The sequence below is a fragment of the Vombatus ursinus genome, unplaced genomic scaffold (assembly GCF_900497805.2).
Source record: "Vombatus ursinus unplaced genomic scaffold, bare-nosed wombat genome assembly UNPS02014812.1, whole genome shotgun sequence".
NCBI lineage: Eukaryota > Metazoa > Chordata > Mammalia > Diprotodontia > Vombatidae > Vombatus > Vombatus ursinus.
The window spans coordinates 1,418,983-1,443,035 of NW_020954590.1; the positions used below are offsets into that span (position 1 = coordinate 1,418,983).

The 24,053-nt window shown below is 37.4% G+C and overlaps 1 protein-coding gene across 1 annotated transcript in view; it reads right to left on the minus strand.

Moving 5' to 3' along the window:
* Positions 1 to 22,489, minus strand: part of LOC114053810 (short-chain dehydrogenase/reductase family 16C member 6-like) — a 37,827-nt gene extending 15,338 nt beyond the window's left edge. Inside the window, exons 1-2 of the mRNA XM_027876938.1 lie at positions 22,290 to 22,489; positions 12,490 to 12,802 (exon numbers count right to left, since the gene is read on the minus strand). Of these exons, the coding sequence (XP_027732739.1) occupies positions 12,490 to 12,802; positions 22,290 to 22,489 (513 nt within the window). The remainder of the gene's footprint in view (positions 1 to 12,489; positions 12,803 to 22,289) is intronic.
* Between the last annotated feature and the right edge of the window lie 1,564 nt (positions 22,490 to 24,053).

The window sequence follows — 24,053 nt, forward strand, 5'->3', positions numbered from 1 at the left end:
TCCATTCGCTTTTCTTCTGACTATCTCTAAGTGCTTTATAATCATAAAGCAGTCTAGAAAATAAGCTATTATCCATAATTACATTAATTTATTGCTGGTTTGATTGAACAAATATTTGTTTTCCTGCTCAAGAATAGGATACTCTTCCTTGTAGGACTTTAAGACACACTCATCCCCAGAGTTTTTGTCTGACATTGCAGAATGTCTTTTTCTGGTCCCTCCCCCCAATCTACAATCATCAACGTCACTCTCTCTAGGGTCATTGAAGGCAAGACAAAAGTCAGCATGACTGACGTTGGCCCGATATGCAGTGGATGACCTTCATGTCTTTGATGTCTGAATAAGCTGTAAGCATTCTACAAAGCCAGCTCCAGTTGGCTTCAGGAGCTTTGGAACAAATTATTCTTATCCACTCACTCTTCCAGGGGAGGTTTTGAAATGTTTAGGGGAAGACATCCCCATAATTCACCAACAAGAGGCCTGTTGGTTACCTTCAACCTGGTTTAGCCTGTCTGCTGAGATGATTTCACCAGGGTGTGGCCACTGAGTATGCTACAGCTTCTTGGAGTTTCTTGGAGTTAGAATTGGGTGAAAGATGGACACCAAAGGTAGATGAGCAGCCCTGCAAAGGGCTTAGCAAGCCCTCACACCAGAGATGCTAGTCCTCTCCAATTACCCCAATCCCAAGTAATAGGGGCACAAATGACGCATCAGAAAGAGAATCTTGGTATTTTGGGCTGCATTAAGAGAAGCAAAGCATAAGGAGATGATAGTCCTGCTATAGGATGCCCTTGCTAAACCACGTCTGCATTACGGTGTTTGGTTCTAGAGACCACATTTTAGGAGAAACCATGATAAGTTGGAGAATGTTTGGAGAAGGGCAGCTAGGGATGGTCCATGTTATGTGAAGATCAGTTGAATAAAAAAGGGATATTTAGCCTAGAGAAGAGAAGAATTATTGAGGAAGGACTATCAAATGGGAAGAGAGATTAGAATTGTGTTTGGTTGTAAAGGAAAGAAGCAGGAATGATAGGTGTAAGCTGAAAAAAAGAAAAATGATATAAAGAACTTTACAACAATTAGAACTTCACCAAAGTACCTTTTACTTGAAGTATCCAAGTAAAGCTTGGATGACCACTTTTGGGGTATCCTGTGAAGGGAATTCTTTTTTTTTCTTAGCAATGGATTGGACAAGATGGCCACTGAGGCCTCTTCTGACTCTGAGATTCAGAAATTCTGTGATTCTCTGAATTGGGAACTTATTTCACTTAAAACAGCATTTTTTTTTAAACAAAGAAAAGCATCCTTTTATGGCAGCAAACTTGCCATATCCATTCTTCATTAAGCTGAAGGCAGTGCCCTGACATCTTCTCTTAGAATGCCCTCCTGAAGCTCAAAGCTGTGACTTCATGTAATAATGCTGGTAGAAGGTTTCCACCAACTGAGGAATTCTGGTTGTTATCATGTTTTCTTCTTTGGATATATAGCCCCAGGTTCTGTCTACTAGGTGCATTGGGTTCATAGTCCTAGGTTCCATCTACCAGGTGCTGAAGGGAGCACTTTTGCCTCTGTGAATCTAGTCTCTCTTGGCTTATATATTCCTCTTGCCCATCCATAGTTAAGATGTATGGAGTATGATGGAGGGTGGAGAGGGTGAGGATTAAGTAGATATATTTTTTTTATTTCAGGGCGAGTCTGTTGCAACAAGGACTAATGGAAAATATAATAGATTCTTAGTGAGGTAGGCTATAGTAGTTCACAGTCCACAGGCTTATTACCTGATTGAGAATCATTATACAATTGTAAATGTATCTATCATTCATTTGGAAGATTAGTATTCATTATTTAGTCTGTTGGTTTTCTGGTTTTGGGTGACCCAATCTTCTATTCATGGGTACTTGCCAGGGATACAATTCAATCTAGCTTGTGATTTATATGTAGCTTTGGCTGACCATAAAATGTTTTGCCTTGGGCAGCATTCAACTCATTTCATTAGGTATCTGCCAGCGAGAGTCATGGTGCAAGAGGCCAGTGATAAGAAAGAACTGGAATTTTGAAACCATAGTTTGTGTAAAGGGGTATTTTTTGGGGACAAGGGGTTAAGTACATTTAGTCATTATTGCATATTGACAAGTAAGAGCAGGTCAGCAACCTGGACCCACAGATTAAGAAGTGCTGAAGGCAGCTGGAGTGGAAAAAGTTTAAGAAGTTCTGAAGGAAGAGAAGTAGAGATCATGCAATACAATAATCAGCTGAAGGATGTTTAGCCTGGAGAAGAAAAGATTTAAGGGAAGAAGTGATAGATATCTTTAAATATTTGAAATGCTCTCATGTGGAACAGGGTTTAGATTTGTTTTGCTTGGTCCCAAAGGGAAAAATAGGAGCAATGGGTAGAGATCACAAAGTGTCAGATTTTGAAGGAAATATTAAAATAGTAGAATAGGCTGCTTCAGGAGGTCATGGGTTCTTCATCAGTGGAAATCTTTGCATGGAAACTGGATGACTTATATGAACTGATGCAGAGTGAAGCAAGCAGAACCAGGAGAACAATTTATACAATAACAACAACACAATAAAGACGAACTACTTTGAAAGTTTTAAGAACTATGACTGTTCTTGATTCCAGAGGACTGATGCTGAAACAGCTATCCATTATAGAGAACTGAAGGATTTAGGGTGCAGGATGAGAAATAGATATTTTTGTATATAACCTTCAGGGGAATTTGTTTTGCATATATGTGTGTGTATGTATGTATATATGTATAAATAATGTATGTGTGTGTATATGTAACATATATACATACATATTTGTTAGAATAAATTTGTTTTTAATTTTCTTTTTTTATCCAGTGGGGTAGAGGACTGAAGGGAGAAAATTAGAATTTTGTTAATTAAAAACTAGAGAGGTGGAGAATGCTACAGATGTGAAATGTTGCATGCTTTTTCAGATGAAGTTGTTATATTATTTTTGAGCAGCTAGGTGGCACAGAAGATAGAGTGCTGCACCTGGAAACAGGAAGAAAGACCTGAGTTTAAATCTAGCCTCAGACACTTACTAGTTATATGACCCTGGGTAAGTCAATTAACCCTGTTTGCCTTAGTTTCCTCATCTATAAAGTGAGTTGGAGAAAGAAATAGCAGACCATTTCAGCATCTTTGCCAAGAAAAACCCCAAAACAGGTCACAGAGTCAGATATGACTGAAAATGACTAAACAATAAACAATTGTTTTACTTTGTTACAAGAGACCTTTCATGAAATGGGAGCAATCTGTAAATGTGTGTAATGTAAAAACAAAACATATCACTAAAATTAAAAGTTCTCCCCTTGTCTCTTCCCCAAAGAAACCAGATAATCTATTCAGGGATGCTGTGGAAGGGAATTTTGTTCAAATATTCATTGGACTAGAATCAGGGGTGGGGAATCTGCAGCCTCAAGGCCACATGTGGCCTTCTAGGTCCTTGGGTATAGCCTTTTGACTGAGTCCAAGTTTTACAGAACAAATCCTTTTATTAAGTGGATTTGTTCTGTGAAGTTTGGATTCAGTCAAAGAACCACATGTGGCCTTGAGGCCATAGGTTCCCCACCCCTGTGTCACTAGATGGATTTTTGGAGCCCCTTAGGACGATGACATACAGTGTCTCCCAAAATAGCATATTTTCTGTCATATGATGCTCTCTTAGGAATGTAATGAGATCCTCATTCCTAAAGGTATTTAAGTTCATGTTTGAAAAGAGTCGGTGTATTGTGTTTCAGTGAGTTGATGGACTTGATGACCTCTGGGGTCCCTATCAATTCTGAATCCATGATTCTGTGGAAGAATAATATTGCTTTTGATGAGATAATTTAAAAAAATATCCATTTGCAAACAAATATTTACCTCATTTCTCCAAGGGGTTGTAACAAATCTAATCACTCTTCTACATTACAGCTTTTCAAATACTTGAAGATAGATATCATGTCTCCTTAAGTCTTTTTTTCTCCATCTCTAGTTCCTTAAACTGACCCTCAAATGGCATAATTTTAAGGCCCTTCATCATCCTGGTTATACTCCTCCAGGTGGTTTCTTGTTTATTCCCCAAATGTGGCATCTAGAAGGGAACTCAATACACCAGATGTGGGGTAACCAGTCAGAGTTCAAAAGGATTATCACCTTCCTTCTTTACCAGTTTAGGCCAAAAACAAAAGTATAGTCATCAGTGCTAGAACTAGAGAACCTCTCCCCCACATTCTCTGTCTATATCTTGCATACGCCTGTTTTTGTACATATTGTTTTCCCCATTAGAATGTAAGCTCCTGGATTTGTATTCTCAGTGCTTAGCTGAGGGCTTAGTATAGAGCAAATATTTAATGAATGCTTGTTGCCACTTTGCCTGCTGTAAGAATAGTATCTTTAACCTTAGACAACACTTTTAAGAGTCAGTGCTCTAAAGCAATATAGATGATACTTTTGGAGAAGATAGTGAATGTAAGATCTGGAAGAATAGAAGTAGATTACAGGGAGGAGTTGTGGTGTAGAGGAAAGAGCAGTCTTCAGGGAGTCAGAAGTTCCCTGGACTCCAGTTTGGGCTCTGCCATTAACTGGCTGAGTTGCCATGGATAAGTCACTATATCTCATTGGATCTCAATTTCCTCATCTGTTTGATGAAAGGGTTGGCTTACCTCATCTCTACAAACCCTGCTAGTTCAAAAATCTACAATTCTAAATGGCAGTGGAGTCAATGTCAATCCAGTCATCATTGGATTGGACAGAGAAGGATTGTGGTAGCCACTCACTGTATCTGCATTCCAGCCATAAATGGAGGACTGATGACCTTTGTGAATGTTGATACTTACATGTTGTCCCAGAGCACAGGGAACAGTGTCCTGTGATGAAATCTCATGTGACATAATTTCTGGGGTAAAGGCACTTATTATAGCTGCCTAGATTCAAATCAGTTTGGAAAGAAAAGATTAAAATAAGAGATATCAGATTACTAAATAGTACATGATCGCAGAAATAAGAAATACTTTAGACAAAAATGCATCAGACTGGAGAGTTAGAATGGGAAGTGACCTTAGAGATCCTCCAACATAGGGATTCTTAGGCTTTTGTGTGTGTGTGTGTGTGTGTGTGTGTGTGTGTGTGATGAACTCCTTTGGCCTCGAGATCCTTTCTCAGAATAATGTTTTTAAATGCATAAAACAAAAACACACAGTATTATAAAGAAAGGTTAGTGAAAGAAAGGTTATAAAAAGGTGAAAATACAGATGATTTTTTTCCCATGCAAGATCTGGACTGCCTGAAATCTGTCTGCCCCTTGGTGGACCCCAAGTTAAGAACCTCTGCTGTAGTACTACTCCATTATTTTATAGTTGAGTAAACTGGAGGATCAGAAAGAAAGGTCCATCTCATTCAGATAAAAGGGGAGCACATTCCAGGATAGAAAGTGTTCCAGCAAGCCGCAGCAAGCCCCATCTCAGCAAACTAGTGGGAGATCCTGAGCCCCAGTGTGGTGGAGCAATCAAATGTCAACACTTTAGCATAGCCAGGGGAACCAGCAGACCCCACCTCCAAGAACCACTAGGTACTTCGGTGCAGCCCTGGGTAGGCAGGCACCCTGCCATGGCTGGACCTCCTAGTGCTTTAGCATTGTCCCAGGCAGGCATCTTATGGAAACTGGACCTCCATGTGCTTCGGTGCAGCTCCAGACAGGTAGGTGTCTTCCAGGGGCCAGACCTTCACATATTTCAGTGTAGGCTCTCCCCCTGCCCTACCCCCACAGCTACTCCCTGCTGGGAAATGCAGAAAAACCTTACTGGACCTCAGCACATGCCAGAAACCACCACTAGAACCCCAGCTCAGCACCAGGTAAGCTGCCAGAGCCCTACTGCCTCCAGCAGGATCAGGCAACCCCCACCCCATCCCTACAGCACAGTACCAGACATGAGGGTCCCCTGTGGGCCTCAGGGCAACATCAGCATAGCATCTGGTAAACAGCCAGGGCCTACAGCCTCTGGCACAAGAAACTGAGGAAGTACCCTTCCACCCTGGGAGCAGAGCTCAAATTTAAAAGAAGGAAAAAGGCAAAAAAAAAAAAAAAGGGAGGGGGAGGATGAGCAGAAAACAACAACATAAAAAGAATCTGACCATAGAAAGTTATTATGGTGACAAGAAAGACCAAGACACAAACTCAGAAGAGGACAACAATGTCAACATATCTATGGGCAAAACCTCAAAGAAAAATGGGAAGTCATTTCAAGCCCAGAAAGAACTCATGAAAGAGCTCAAAAAGGAACTTTAAAATCATATAAGAGAGGTAGAAAAAATGGGGAAAAGAAATGAGAGTGATTCAAGAGACTTATGAAAAAAAAAAAGAATCAACAGCTTGGAAAACTGCTCAAAAAGTAGAATTGGTCAGATGGAAAAGGTGATACAAAAATCCACTGAAGAAAACAACTCCTTAAAGAGTACAATCAGCCAAATGGAAAAGAAAGTACAAAAAGCAAATTGAGGACAACAGCACGTTAAAAGTTAGAATTGGGTAAGTGGAAGCTAATGACTCTATGAGACATCATGAATCAATCAAACTAATTCAAAAGAATGAAAAAAATGGGAGAAAATGTAAAATGCCTCATGAGAAAAACAATGGACCAGGAAAATAGATCCAGGAAAGACAATATCAGAATCATTGGACTACCTGAAAGCCATGATCAAAAAGAGAATCTGGACAGCATCTTTCAAGAAATGCTCTTTCATATCTCCCCCTGCCCTACCTCCTATTTCATATCTCCCCCTGCCCTACCCCCGCAGCTACTCCCTGCTGGGAAATGCAGAAAAACCTTACTGGACCTCAGCACATGCCAGAAACCACCACTAGAACCCCAGCTCAGCACCAGGTAAGCTGCAAGAGCCCTACTGCCTCCAGCAGGATCAGGCAACCCCCACCCCATCCCTACAGCACAGTACCAGACATGAGGGTCCCCTGTGGGCCTCAGGGCAACATCAGCATTTCAATAATCTTTCAAGAAATTATCAAGGAAAACTGTCCTGATATCCTGGAACCAGAGGGCAGAATAGGCATTGAAAGAATCCAATGATCACCTCAGGAAAGAGATCCTAACATAAAAGCCCCAAGGAACATTATAGTCAAATTTCAGAACTATCAGGTCATGGAAAAATTACTGCAAGTGGCCAGAAAGAAACAATTCAAATACTGGGGAGTCACAATCAGGGTCACACAGGACTTGACATCTGCAACATTAAAGGATTAGAGGTCATAGAACATGATATTCCAGAGCATAAAGGAACAAAGATTGCAACCAAGAATCACTTACCTGCAAAATTAAGCATAATACATCAAGGGAAAAAATTGTCATTCAACAAAATAGGATTCAAGCCTTCATAAGGAAAACACCAGAACTAAACTAAAAATTTGACCTCCAATATCAAGACTCAAGAGAAGCATAAACAAGTAAAAAAGGAAAAGAAAACAGAAGGGATTCAATAGAGCTAAACTATTTACACCCCTACATGGGAAGATGATATTCATAATTCTTAAAAATTGCATCACTATCAGTATAGATAGAAGGAATAAACATAGACAGAAGGTATGGGTATAAGGTGTATTTGAGGGAATGATATAAAAATAAGGGATGAGAAAATGGAGTAAAATGAGTGAAGAAGGAAGGGAGAGAAAGAATGGGGCAAATTATCTCACATGAAGAGGTGAGAAAGATCTATTACAGTGGAAGGGAAGATGGATGGTGGAGAGGGGGGCAATGGGCATTGCTGGAACCTTACTCTCATCAGTATTGGCTCAAAGAGGGAATAATATACATAATTAGATAAATATAGAACTCCATCTTACTGACAGGGAAGTGGGAAGGGAGGGGATTAAATAAAGGGGGTGGGGACTGACAGAAGGGAAGGCAGATCAGGGGAGCTGGTACACAGAAGCAAAACATTGGTGATGTGGGACAGGGTGAAAGGAGAGAGATGAGAAACAGGAAGAAGAATAGGATGGAGGGAAATACACAGGTCATAATCATAATAGTGAATGTGAATTGGATGAACTCTCCCATAAAATGAAAGTGGATAGAAGAGTGGATCAAAAAAAATATGTTGCTTACAAGAAACACACTTGAAGCAGAGAGACACACACAGAGTAAAGGAAAACCTGGAAAGACTCGTATGAACTGATGCAAAATGAAATGAGCAGAACCAGGAAAACATTGTACCCAGCATCAAGAACATCATGTGATGATCAGCTACGAATGACTCAGTTTTTCTCAGCAATGATCCAAGGCAAGTACAAAGGACTCATGAAGAAAGATACTATCCACATTCAGATAAAGAACTGATGGAGTCTGAATGCAGATTGAAGCATATTTTTTTTCACTTACTTTATTCTTTCTTGTGCTTTATTTTTTACTTTTGATCTATTTTGTCTTCCACAACCATGATGAATATGGAAATATATTTTACATGATAGCATATGTATAAACTATATTAAACTACCTACCATTTTCAGAAGAGGGGAGGGGAGGGAGAGAGAAAAATTTGGAACTCAAAATCTTATAAAAATGAATGCTAAAAATTTTCTTGATTTGCAATTGTGGGAAAGAATAAAATACTATTTAAGGAAAAAACAATTCCTTTTTCTTGAGTTGCCTTCACACTAAGGAGTCTGGCAAAGATATATCCTTTATGTTTTGAGGAATTTGAAATCAGAGAACACAGTCATACATTTTCTTGATTTCTTTCAGTGGTTCTGGAGCACCTATCTTAAGGGGTAGTAGGATGGCTCAGAGCCCTGGGAGCATTGAATCTTCAGGTTACTTCTTCCACAGAGAAAGCACAGCTTTAAAATAAGACCTACAAAAATGGGTATATCTACTTAACCCCATAATTCCCTTCTGGCTCACAACCTTAGCGTCATCTCGGATTCCTCACTATTTCTCACCCAGTTGCCCCGCCCCACCCCCATCCCTGCCTGCTGTGCCCCATATTGAAACAGTTGCCAAGGCCTGTCAGTTTCACCTCTGCAACATCTCTCCAAAATGCCCTCTTTTCTCCTCTGACATTGCCACCGCTCTGGTGAAAGCCCTCATCACCTCACACCTTGATTACTATAACAGCTGTTGGTGGGTCTGCCTGCCTCAAGCCTCTTCCCACTCCATTCCATCCACCATTCAGCCACCAAAGTGATTTTCCTACAGTGTGAGTCTGATCATGTAATACCCTCCCCGCAATAAATTCTAGTGCCACCCTATTACCTCCAAGATCTAATACAAAATGCTCTGTTTGGCATCAAAGCCCTTTACAATCTAGTCCCCTCCTACATTTTCAGTATTCCTACACCTTACTCCTCCATACATACTCTTTGATCAAGTGACACTAACCTCCTGGCTGTTCCATGAACAAGACCATTTTGTTCTATCTCTCTGCTCTGGACATTCTCTTTGGCTTTCCCCCATGTCTGGAATGCTCTACCTCCTCTTTTCTGACTACTGATCTCCTTGGCTTCCATTAAGTCCCAACTAATATCCTGCCTTCTACAGATAACCTTCTCCAACCCCTCTTAGTTCCAGTGCCTTCCCTCTCTTAATTAGTCCCTATTTATCCTGTCTATAGCTTGCTTTGTATGTAATTGTTTTAATATTGTCTCTCTCATTATATTGTAAACTTCTTAAGGGTGGAGACTGTCTTTTTTTTGCCTCTTTTTTTTTATCCTCAGCACTTAAGTACATGCCAGGCACCGTGCTAATAAATGTTTATTGATCGACTGAAGCATAAATGTGTTTTCCAGAGGCTAAAATCTTAATTTATAAACAACTAAAAAAAATAAAATATATGTTTTACATTCTTACAATCTTAAATTTCACCTCTCACAGGGGAACTAAGAAATACCCCATGAAGGCAGAGAAGCTTTTTGGGCCTTCAGGATAAAAGAATCCTGGAGAATCAAATTAAAAAAAAAAACTAGTTGAAATAATTAACAACTTCAGCAAAGTTGCAGGATATAAAGTAAATCTATGTAAATTATCAGCTTTTCTTTATATTGCCAACAAAGTCCAGTAGGAAGAGATAGAAAGAGAAATTCCATTTAAAATTACTGCAGACAATATAAAATACATAGGAGTTTATCTGTTAATACAAATCCAGGAACTATATGAACCCAATTGCAAAACACTTTTCACACAAATAAATTCAGATTTAAACAACTGGAGAAATATTAATTGCTTATGGGTATGCTGAGCCAATATAATAAAAATGACAATTCAACCTAAGTTAATTTACTTATTCAGTGCCATACCAAACTACCAAAGAATTATTTTATAGGTCTAGAAAAAATAATAACAAAATCATCTGGAAGAACAAAAGGTCAAGAATATCAAGGGAATTCATGAAAAAATTATGAAGGAAGGTGCCCTAGCAGTACCAGATTTTGAATTGTATTGCAGAGCAGAAATCATCAAAACAATCTAGTATTGGCTAAGAAATAGAGCAGCAGATCAGTGGAATAGATTAGATTCACAATACATAGTAGAAAATGATCATCTTAATTAAATGTTTGATAAACCCAAAGATCCAAACTTTTGGGACAAAAGCTAACCATTTGACAAAAATTACTAGGAAAATGGGACAGTACTTGGTAGAAACTAGACACAGACTAATATCTCACACTGTATGCTAAGATAAGGTCAAAATGGGTACATAATTTAGACATAAAGGGTGAAATCATAAGCAAATTAAAGGAGCATGGAAAAATTTAACTGTCAGATCTATAAATAAATGAAGAATTTATGGCCATACAGGAAGTAGAGAGGATCACAGAAGGTAAATTGGATAATTTTGATTACAAGACATTAATAAGTTTTTGCACAAACAAAACCAATGTAATCAAAATTAAAAGGAAAGTAGAAACTGAGAAAATTGTTTAGCAAGTTTCTCTGACAAAGGCCTCACTTAAGAGCTGTTCCCCAATTGATAAATAGTCAAATGATATGAATAGGTAGGTTTCAGAAGAAGAAATCAAAGCTATCAATACTCACATTTTAAAAATGCACTGAATCAGTATTATTTAGAGAAATGAAAATTAAAACAACTCTGAGGTACCATCTCACACCTATCAGATTAAATGACATGACAGAAAAAGAAAATGGCAAATGCTGGGAGGGATGTGGAAAAATTGAGACATTAATGCAATGGAGTTGTGGACTGGTTCAGTCATTTGGAAAACAATTTGGAATTGTACCCAAAGGGCTATAAAACTGTGTGTACCTTTTGACCCAGCAATATCAATACTAAGTCTGTATCTCAAAGACATTAAAGAAAAGGGAAAAGGATCCATATATACAAAAATATTTATAGCAGCTCTTTTTTTGTGGTGATAAAAATTGGAAACTGAGAGGATGCCTATCAATTGGGGAATGTCTGAGCAAGTTGTGGTATATGATTGTTATGGATTACTCTTGTGCTATAAGAAATGACAAGCAGAATGGTTTCAGAAAAAAACCTGGGAACACTTCAATGGACTGATACAAGGTGAAGTGAGCAGTATCAGGATAACATTGTATACAGTAACAACAGTATTGTAACAGTGATCAACTGTGAAAAACTTAGATACTCTGAACAGTACAATGATCCAAGACAATTCCAAAGGACCTGTGATGAAAAATGCTACTGTGGAAAGAATGCTTTATTGTTATATTTAATATATTATTATTTATTATATTGTTTGGAAAACTCATTCATTATCATACCATTTAAATCTAACTTTAGATTGTTTGCACCCAGAATGTTATCTTGACCCCAGTAATTCTCTAACATGCTGGAGATGGTTACAAGTAATTTTGGTTTCCTTCAAGTCCTGAATTCATTCCAAACATTCATGTAATTCATGTATGACTCACATGTGATACCTTTGTCAGATGATTTGTGTGGGACTTGTCTACTGAAACCTTTGACAAGATCCTTCCAGAATGTGGAGGTGGGAGTTCTCTCCTTTACCAAATAACCTAATAAATTTCTTCTTAGAACTTTTTTCAGATTTTGGGGATTGTTCTTGTGAACAACACCAACCACTTCCAGAGAGAGATCTGATGAACGCTGAGTGCAGATTGAATCATACTTTTTTTTCCCCAATTTTTTGCTTTTTATTTTATTTTTTTCAACATGGCTAATATGGAATTATGTTTCACATAATTTCACATGTGTAATTGCTGTTATGTTGCTTGCCTTCTCAATGAGTGGAGGAGAGATAGAAGGAAGGAGGAGAATTTGGAACTCAAATTAAAAAAAAAGAATGTTAAAATATTTTTAAATACTTACATTTTTAAAAACTTATAAAAATCCCAGTAATATTCAGGTGGTTGGCCCAGATTTTCCCCATCCTGAAAAAAGTCTAGAGGATTTTTGACAACTCTTCCTCTTTTCCTCTCCAAGCAGTACAATCAGATGATCAGATGCAGTGATTTATTGGGTATGAAGTACAATAGGTTTTACCTGTTCTGCCACTTTGCAGATTTCATGTCTTTTGCTGCAATCACATATGTAGGCATGCACTCTTGAAAAACCGTATTCTTTGGCTAACCTGCATGTTTCATCAAGACTTTCTTGATTAATGTCCCAGAGAACTACAATCGCTCCAAAATGGACAAATTTTAAGGCCAATAACCTTCCCAGGCCACTTCCAGCTCCTGTTGTTAGCATGATTTCACCAGCAGCTTTCTTGTTAGGTTTTGGAATGATATGGAAGATTACAGACTCTACAAAGTAATCGAGGAATTTCCCCCAAAATATGCTTATCTCTTTGAGACTTCCATGTCATTTGTTTGAAGAAAGGTGTTTCCTAATAATTAGAAAGTCAAAAGTCAGAATGTATATTAGAGTAAAAGAAGTTACAAAATGGGCATATGCAATGAATCAGGTTATTTTGATGAGTTAAACCTTTTATTTAGTTGGATCAAGAAAGCAATTTCTTGATATTACTTCCTGGAAACAGTTTGAGCTGCTAAAGATTAATTTTGCCTGTTTTTAAAATCACATAAATACTAATAATTATACCTTAATTTACACAAGACTAGGATTTATGAAGTACTTTCATCTCATTTAATTTTCATAACAACTCCAACAGGTAGGCTAGCAAGTATTATCAGCCTATTTTATAAATGAAGAATTAGAGGCTCACAGAGATAGTCAGTGTAAGGTTATGTGATTATCAGAAAGCAGTAGAACCAGGGCCTAGATTATGGGCCTTTTGCCTTTTAGTCCAGTGCTTTTTCTATTTTTTTTAAGTGCCTGTGATGATGCTGATATATGATGCTGATATAAAGGAGGTATTCTTAAACTGGCATCTATAGGCCCTCTGTGGATAGATTTCGGGAGTTCCATAAGCTGGATGGAAAAAAAAATTACATCTTTAATTCATTATAATTGAATTTCTTTGTAATTTTACATGTTTTACTCAATACATTTAAACATTAGTCTAAGAAGGATAACATTCTGGGTGCAAACACTCTAAAGTTAGATTTAAATAGATTTAAACTTTACCAGACTAACAAAGATGTCTACCACACAAGAAAGTTAAGAATTCCTGCTCTAAGACTTCTTGTCAATACATAATTTTCCAGATCTAGTAGTCTACTTTATACTTATACAACACATTAGATTCTTTTAAAAACACTTTCATAATTATTATCTCATTTGATCCTGACAAAAACCTTGCATTATGAGCATTGCAGGTATTACTTTCTATTGACATGGGATCATAGAGACAGAGCTGGGTATCCCTTAATAATAATTAGCTAATACTTATACAGGGTGTTTAAAAAATCTGAGTGTGGTTTTAAGCTATTCATGCTTTCAGCTATTAAAGCTTAAACCACACTAAGACTTTTGGGACACCCCAGATAATGCTTTAAGGTTTGCAAAAGCATTTCACCTAAGTTATCACATCCAGTTCTCATTACAGCATCATGAAGCAAATGATATTATTTCCCTCTTTGTACAAATGCAGAAACTGAGACAGAGGTCAAGGAACTTGCCTAGGGTCACATAGCTAGTAAGATTTGAAGACTTTCCTGAATCCAGCATTCTATCCATTGTGACTCCTAGCTACCATAAACTGTCTGAGACTGTTTCCTCACATGATGACAAACATTCCTTCCAGATGTATACCTGGGAGCCTATGATGGTAATCTAGTTGCACCACTTTACAGAGAGATGATGTGATTTGTCAAAGGTAGCATAAACAGTTACCTATCTAGAATCCAGGTCTTCTGAAATTGTAGTTCAATATGCTTTCCATCATACCACACTGTCTCCCTAGTAAACAGCCTAGTAAATTAGGCTCCCTAGTAGCCTAATTCTTAAAACCATTGTAAAAAAAAGAAGAAAGAAACAAATAGTAGGTTATGGCTCCCCTTCTAGAATTTACCATCCTTTGTGATAACCAGATGCTATTTGATCTGAGTAGTCCCTTACAAGCAGGCTGCATATTATGCAAAAGAAGACCCTTTATTGACTCCTTGAAAAAAAAAGGCCATTAGTCTTTTGGGGAACACCAAGAATGAAGTCAAAGGCAAATCGGATAAAAAGCTGGGTATTAGGAGCAAACACTTGGAGCTGGAAGGGACTTGAGAGGCTATGTAGCCCATTTCCCTCATTTTATAGAGGAAGAGTTGAATCCTACAGAAGTTAAATGACTTTTCCAGGATTACATAGGTAGCAATTAGCAGAGCTAGTTTTCAAACTCATATGATATGATTCCCAAGTTTTTGAATAAAACAAACATACATGATATTTCATTCTGAATGGAATTCTAGAAAAAAAGAGTTGAGGAGTAAGACTTGTTTTAGTGTTTCTCTATCCCTTACCCATAGACACTACCTTCCAGATTGCTTGGCTGTTTCAATATAGCAGAATGTAAGCTTTTTGAGGATAGAAACTTTTTTATTTTTGTTTCTGTGTGACTTATGCCTAAGTCAATGACTGCCATATAGTAGGTGCTTAGTAAATACTTATTGAATTGAATTGATATCTATTTTATACCCCATTCCTCTCCAGGCTGCACTCCTGAATTCTTCTGCCAGGTCTCAGCTCTTTGCTACATTTCAGCCCTGGAATTCACATTTTAAAAGTACAGTTATCCCTTCCACCTTGTGACTTTTCTCATCTTGGGGCTAAATAAATACATGACAGTTTGAGAAAAGAGGCCTAAGAACTGGGGGATCAATAAAGGTTTCCTGTAAGAGGTGATATTAGGATTTGTTAAATACCTACTAGATGGCAAGTACTAGGTCCAGGGGGTACAGAGACAAAAAGACCCTCTCTTCAAGGGCCTTCAATATAAGGTTGAGAAATTTGAATTTTAACATTTAGGCTGTGGACCCACTTAGTATTTTGGAGCAGGAAAGTAACCAGGAATAGCAAAAAAATAGGGGCAGAAGTGAGCAAGATATAAAATGAGTCCTAGATATATTCACTAGGTATCATGGAATTAAGTCCTTTGTTTCCTTCAAGACTTAACTTCTTTGCCACTTATTGTATGAAGTCTTTCCTGATTCCTCTAGCTACTAATACCCCTAGTCCCCTCCCCATTACTATGTATTTATTTTGTATATACTTTCACAGATATGTTTTGTCTCCCCAAATAGTCTTTAAGCACCTAGACTGTGGTGTACACCAGGGGTGGGGAACCTGGGGCCTTGAGGTCACATGTGGCCTAAATTAGAGAGTTTACTGAAAACAGACAAAGATTCCTCTGGGACAAATACATGGCAATATAATCTCTGAACAAAATAAACAGCACAGATCAGGATGGAATAATGTTGACAGTTGGTTCAATGTGGGGGAAAATACTTAGAATCATAGTGGATCTCCTGAATATGAATCAGTGCTATTGGGTTTTTTAAAAAGCAGTGAATATTTTGTGTTGTAATGTTCTGTTTGGAGAAGAACTTATCAGAATGTTGTGACCAAGTTCACTCTGTGTTCTTTAAAATAAAATTTTCAGAGAAACTCTCAACAGTCTGGAGATAAAAAATGATTAAAACGATATACAACTTGTGTTATGAAGAAAGATAAGTAGTGTTTATCCTAGATGCAGAAAGGATAAAGGGTGATGGTGACTATATTCAAGTGTGTGAATGATTATTATGAAGCACATTAGTTTTCCATCTCCATAGAGTACTGAAGAAGAAAAATGTACTTAAATCACATTGAATGAAAGCAGTCATACATGAGGAAGAAAATTTTTACTTGCAATATAGATTCACCCTGGGAAAGGCTGTCTTAGAGTCTGTAGAATCTTCTTCCTAGATCTTTAAAAACAGAAAATAGTCTATAGGCTCTGACTACCTGAAGGTAGAAGGCTTGGTTAGAGAATCTCCTGAGTGTCTTGCAAGCTCTGTGAAAATTAGGATAAAAGAGGTTTTGTCCTTGAAAGAATGAATTTTGGTGACCTAAAACGGAAAGAATTAAGTCATGTGCGATTCACTAGGAATTTTTGTCTTCATATAAAAACTTTCTGATATAATAGATGCTTAACATATTATATGTATTTCTTTCTATCTATCTGTTATCTATACTTATTAGTTCAATGAGGATTCCAGGCTTCATTTCAGAGAGACTGATCTAATCTAAGGCTACCAGATACCACTTTTATGGGATATCCTGTCGAAAGTCCTTATGCACTTTAGTTTACTATGGCAACCATTAATTGACTATGCAACAGTGTTTGGAAGCTGATTGGGTTAGTAATTAAGCATATGGATTAGTGGTTTATATCTAGTTTTATGAGATTGTTTATTCTGAAAGGAATTTTACTCTTTTTTAACCCTCACATGCCACATTTTCTCCATCTCTTTTGGTGTTTTATCATCATGTTGTTAATTTTTAAAAACTTTTTCAAAGCAGGGTTTTTTAATTAAAGCTGTCAGCTCACCACCTGGACTTCTTCACTGGATTTCTTTTCTACAAACAGCACATGCTTATAGAATTTCCAAAGATATAATGAAGGCTGTGTTCTATGGCTATTGAAAGGATTTGTTATTTGATGTGTGATTTATTAATGCTGGAAGCTGCAATGTTTTAATCTTTCCTTGTTATTGTGTTTACTAATATAAATAGATATCTTTTTTTAATTATTTTCATTTCTAATTATGTCCTTTCCTTTTTCCCTACCCAGAGAATCATTCATTATAACAAAAGAAATACTAAGAGAAAAAAAGCCATTCAGCAAAACTAACCAATCCATTAACCAAGATATGCAAATCCCACATCTATAGTCCTTTTATCTCTACGAAGGTAGGTACAATTTTTTCATCTTGCCAGTGGGGCCAAACCTAGTTATTATAATTATATAGTCTTCAGTTTCTTTTTGTTGTTAATATTGTTATGTCAACAAGCATTTACAAAGACAATATTACGTGACACTTGACACTGTGCTAAATGTTAGGGATACAAGAAAGGGCAAAGACATGGACCCTGTTTTCAAAGAGCTCACATTTGAATGGGAGAGACAAGATGCAAACAACTATGTGTATACCACATATAAACAGAGTTAATGGAAGGTAATCTCAGAGAGTAAGGCATTAGCAGCTGAGGTGGTCCCCCAGTTTTTCCTGGTTGGACAGGCCTCCTGCAGAAGGTGGGATTGGAGCTGAGATTTGAAGGAGGCCAAAGATGTAAGGATTCAGAGGTGAGGAGGCAGAATATTCCAGTCACAGGAGATAGCCAGTGAAAAGGCATAGAACTGAGAGATGGAGTATGGCATGCATGAAACAACAAGAATGCCAGGGTAGTTGGTTCAAAGAGTGCATGGAGGGAAGCAACATGTAAGAAGACTGGAGGCTTTCAGAAAAAAATTGGCAAAGAATGGGAGTAGAGGGGATAGAGAGTGAGAGTTTTTTGTTTGTTTGTTTGTTTTTAAGGATGGCTGTTTTGGGAGGCAGTGGAGGAAGAGTCAATAAAGAACCATAACTGCCTATAATAATCAAAGAATCAGTACAGAACTACAATATATTCCTCATGCTAAATTCTATGACTAATCTTGCTCCTGGCTGAAAGCAAGTAAGCAGAGAGGTGTAGCACAAACTTGGACTTAGAGCACCTTGGTTGAAGCTAATAAGTCCCTTTATTAGCTGGTATGACCCTAAGCAGGTCATTTAACCTATTTGAGCCATAGTTTCCTCATCTGTAAAACTGGAATATTATTTGCATGAACTACTTCATAGTTATTGTAAAGAAGAAGGCTCTTTTATAAGAGTTGTATGTTGTTTTTACTATGAGACAAATATGCTAGGACCCATAGATACAAACAAATATTCTTCCCTTAAAAGGAGTCATTGTTGGGAGATGGGCCTACACTGGCACTGATGCCAGTATTTATGGAGTTCCTACTCTGGATATTCTCCATTGTGATAAGTCTTGGTGGACTTCACTTTTGGAAAAAGCCGAAAGTTATTTGGAGACTGTATTAGTGAATACGGTGAGTGATTAAACTAAGTAATTTTTTTTGAGTGCTGATAAAAATTATATGGGCTTTTGAGAGTTTGCAAAATACTATATGAAATATATATACTCAAATACACACACAATATATATATATATATATTTTCCCTCATTTGCTAAGTATGGCAGGTACTATTCTATCCAAGTTTACAGATGGAGAGGGGAACAATCTCTACTCCTCACTAAGTTTGATCCCTCTGTTAGAGTTCATTGATCCTGTTCTTTACTGCTATCTCTAAGACATCATCAGTTTATTTCTCTCTTCCATTCATCCTTAATATTGCCCTCTATGCTAGCTCTTTCATATATGCCTTAAAATTTGCTCTGGTCTCCACAGTTTAAAAAAAAACTTTCCCTTGACTCTTCTATCCCCATCTAACTACTGCCATATTTTCCTTCCATACCCTTTATGGAATTGTGTATTGCCAAGAGTAATGGATTTGGAGTAAGAAAGCTAGGGCTTTAATTCCAGCATGGCTACTTCCTACCTGTGTCATTTTGACTTTAATGAAAATCAAGTGAAGGAGGATCTGAGCTTCAGAGAAAAGAGAAGTGAGGTAAGGTGATTAGATTTAATTCACAGAGCTTTGCTGATAATTGAATTGCCAAATTCCTGCTTGAGAATCAACCAGAGAAGCTTCTGTTTCCATTTGGACTCAGCAGGAAAGTGCTAATTGCAAATCAAGGCAAGTGAACATCATATTACAATAAAAGGTGAGAAATTTGCCGTATATAAAGTAAGCCCCTCTCAGAAACTCCCAGAAAATTTCTACCACCATGTAGTAAATAGATGTGGTAATCAGGCAATTAGTTTTAGCAATTAACCATGCAATTTAGCCACTCCTGCTACTACTGTTGTTTGTTCTTCCTACATGCTCCAATGGGACCAATGACATCAGCAGGGAGATGTCTTGATTTGCAAGTGAATTGCATTTAAGTGAGGCAGAGATTTGCAAAGTCATCAGCTTCATTCTCTTCTTCAGAGTCATTCAGAGTCCAGTGGCAAGACATAGGTCAGAACAACTGGTGATGGCCCCAGATACAGTAGATCTTGGCCTTTTTATGCTAAGGTCTTTCCCAGGTCTCAGTTTATCTGAGGCAACACCTATTCAGTAGTTAAAGGCTAAGTAGGTTGCTGCAGTTTGTGCTTTGTTCTGGAAGAGGACCATGACATCAGGGGGGTGATGCCATGACGTGCAAGTAAATTGGATTTAACAGCCTCTGTGAGTGAAGGATAGATAAGCATTGAAGCAAAAGATGGCCTAGTTTGCCATCTCAAAAGAACCGATATGGAAGCAGACTCATTTCTGGCTAGAATAGAAAAAATTGCTATTTATACTCACTCTGAGCCACCAAAACCCAAAAAATGAGTAAGTGAGGTTAGGGCTGGGACCCATTATTGGCTAATCAGTGAGAGCCAGAGTGATTTGGGTTTAAAGGCATAATCAAGTAGCTCCATTTGAATCCCAATGGACTTCAACAAAGCCTGGTTTTTCAGAGTTATATTTCAAGAATTCATAAATGAAAACTGCATGAGACAAAAGAGTTAATTGTCCCAGTTTAAAAAAAATGAAAGAATAAATAAATAGAGAAGAAAAAAAATCTAGCCCCCAAATGTCATCAATAAGATCTTAAAAGACCTAAGTATCTTGCTGCTAACAGGTATGGAAGAAAAGGGGAATTTTGTAGTGACTTGCAGAGAATATGCTATATTTTTGTTTCTGTCAATACTAAGGAACAGTTACGTATGTATGAAGTACAATTAGATTTCTGTTCTTGAGGAGAAAATTAAGAACTATAGGCAACTATCTTTATTCCTAATGTCATCAGGATGAATGAAGATTACTTAAAAAATTGGAAAAATAGTTGCAAGGAAGGAAAAAAAAAGCTGAAGAGATGTGGCAATCCTAATCCATGTCAGGAGGTTATAGGGTAGAAGAATGTAATGTAGAAAATAGAAAGATTGAATACTCAAGCTAAGGAATAGGTATGAGGGTCTTTCCTTAGAGGAAAGGGATAGGCCATCTCTAGAACACAAGTTTTTGATCTGGGATTTGTAAAGAGCCTTAGAGATCTGTGCATAGATTTCAGGAGATCCAAGAACTTGGAGGGGAAAAATAACATCTTTATTTTCACTAACCTCTAACTGAAATTTAGAGTTTCCTTCAATTGTGAATTAAAAGCAAGCCCAAACATTATTATGAGAAGTGATCACTCAATTTCACTATCCTGGCAAAGAGTTCATGACAAAAAAAAAAAGGTTAAGAGACCCTGCTTTCTATAGGTTCCATTAGGACAGAAGTTATTCATCAATTCATTCTGCTCACTTCACTTTTCATCAGTTCATACATATCTTTCCAGGTTCTTCTGAAGCCACTTCCTTCATTATTTCTTGTAGCACAATAGTGTTTCATAGTATTCATATGTCATAACTTGTTCAGCCATTTCCCAAAGTGAAGTGAGCAGAATGAGGAAGATAATTTACACAATAACAGCAATATTGTAATTAACTGAGAAAGACTTAATTACTCTGATTGATACGATAATCTACCTCAAGTCTAAAGGACTCATGATGAAAAATGCTATCCATTTGGTGAAGTATTAGTTTTATTAGTATTAGTTTTAGAGTACAAATGGAAGCTTATTTTTTTCTTTTTCATTCTTTCTCTCTCTCTTTTTTAGGGCATATTTCATTGTTGTCTCAAACTCAATGATCAAAAACAGAGCTCATTACCCTTCTTACTAAATCCTCTGTTTCTGATGAGGGTATCACAATTCCTCCATCACCTAGGTTCTCAACCTAGCCATCTTCAACTCTCCAATCTCATTCTTGCTAGTGGGGGAAAGGGGTGAAGGATGTTCAGTCAGTCAACCAGCAAATCACTTAACCTCTGTCTATTTCAGTTTCCTTGACTGTAAAATGGCTCTAACAATAGCACCTGCCTCACAGAATTGTTGTGAGGATCAAATGATTAGTGTTTGTAATGTGCCTATGAAAAAGCCCGCAGGGTTTTAGTGCCTTGCAAACTTCATTTTCATCAATATGGTGATAGAGGTAAAAAAAAAAAAAACATGCCAAAACAAGCAAACAAAAACAGAACAACAAACTAATATGATCTTGAGCTGCATTAGACTCATGTAATCAAAAAGAAGAGAGTTTATAGTCTTGATATTCCCTTTTCTGCTTAGTCCACATTTGTTGTATTTTGTTGAATTATGGGCACTATATTTTAGGAAGGGCTTTGAAGAGTTGGAATATCCCAGAGGAAAGTAACTTATACAATGGATAAGGAGACTTGAACCCTTTCCATAGGAGGGCTATGTGAAGGCACTGGGGATATTTATCCTAGAGAAGATAAAATATTTTTATTCTTTTTTTTTTTTTGGTTGGAGGACATAGCATTATAAAAATTTAACATTGTAAATCAGCCTCACTTTCTAAACTTCAGGTTCCTTATCAGTAAATGAGGAAATCTTGGACATGACTTAATGATCAAGGTTCCACAGCTGGTTAATGGTGGAGCCTGTGACTAGAGTCTTAATCTTCTGACTCCTTATCTAATAATCTTTCATCTCCACCATGCTGCCTTTCTGTGATAACTGCTTCTGTGTGTTTGAAGGGCTATCACATGGAAACCCTGTTAAGATAAATTATTGGCTTAGAGAAGATTCTGGGAAGATAGCAGAGTAGGTCAGAAAATTCCAAGTTCTCCAGATTTCCCCCACAAATGACAAAATAGTGCCTCAGGGTGGATGTAGCAGGTAAAAAGAAACAAGAGTTGGGTCCGAACAGTGGTCCTCCTGGGACAATCAGAGAATATCTGAAGAAAATTCCTAGGACTGAGGTTTGGTTCCTGTGAAGTGTAAACACCTTCAGGCTAGTTCCACTGAAACAGCAAGCAGTGAGCCCTTGGACTAGCTGGTTGAGGGGGGTAGCTTTGGCCCTAGCCACAGGAATTTTCACCTCTGGACAGTGTGGGCAGTTGGCCATCTGAGCAGTGGAATATTGAGGGAACCTCAGCTGATAAGGGCCACCAGGACTAGGTGTGCTACCTAGATTCAGTCCTGAGTGAGATGGAACCAGCACACACCCAATGAGTACAGAAGCAATGGGGTAGGGACTCCACTGGCTGTGGGCACTTACAGGAGGGTGGAGTTCTTGGTTTGGGTTCCAGGCCAGAGGGGAGAACTGAAGGAGGATCTGAGGCCAGAGGCACCATCCCCATACCCCAGGACTGGAGGTGATTACAATGATAAGCTGCTACAAATAAAAAATATGAGCAGGCAAAAGAGAAAGAACCTAATTATAGAATGGGAATAGAGAAGACTGAGGTATCTCTTCAGAGGAGGAAACTGGATAAAAAAGCCTCTCTTACCCCAAAGAGTAACATCAAATGGTCACTTACCCCAGAAGAATTCATAGAAGAACTTAAAAAAGACTTTAAAAATAAAATGAAAGAGATTGAGGAAAAATAAAAAAAAGAACAATTCAAGAAAAACAAAATTATGAAAAGAAAGTCAACCAAGTGGAAAAGGAGGTCCAGAATTTTAAGGAAAAAAATGACTCCTTAAAAATTAGAATGTGGCAAGGAGAAGCCAGCAAAGTAATGAGACCAAGAAATAATAAAACAAAATATAAAGAATGAAAAAATAGAATAGAATGTGAAACATTTCATAAGAAAAATAACTGATCTAGAGAACAGATCAAGAAGAAAAAACACAAGAATAATCAGACTACTTGAAAGCTATAATAAAAAAAAACTTGATACAATAATACAAGAAATATTTAAAGAAAATTGTCTTGAATCATTAGAAGAAGAGGGGAAAGTAGAAATAGAAAAAAAAGTCCATTGATTACCACCTGAAAGAGATCCTACAAGGAAAACCTACAGGAGTATCATAATCCAATTCGAAAAGCCTCAGCTCAGGGAGAAAATATTACAAGCAACAAGGAAAAAAAAAACAATTCAAATATGATGGACCCACAATTAGATTCACACAAGATCTAACAGTAGCTACAGTAAAAGACCACAGGTCTTGGAACACTACATATCAAAGAGCAAAAGAACTGGGGTTGTGGCTCAAAATATCAAACCAGCAAAGTTAAGCGTAATTCTGAATGAAAAAGAAAAAAAAGGATATTCAATGAATTGCCAGACTTTCAGGATTTTGTTGCAAAAAGACCTGAAATCAATAGAAAATTTGACATACAAGATCCAAGAGACACATAAGGTAAACATCAAAGACTAATTAAAAGGAACTCAATAAGGGCAGATTGTTACTTTTTATACAAGGGAATATAAAATGTATGTCTAAGGATTATTATTAGTAATTCGGTAGCTTAAAAGAAAGATTGGGGTAGACTTGAGTATGATGTGATTCTAAAAAGTAAAACCATTTAGGAAAAGGTAAAAAGAGTAATCATACAAATGAAGTGTGAGAGGAAGAACTGACACAGAGGAATTAGATGAGGAAGGAGTGCTGGTAGTTCTAGAACCCTACTCTCATTGGGAATGAGTTGAAGAAGGAACAATACATATATATCTAGAAGGGTA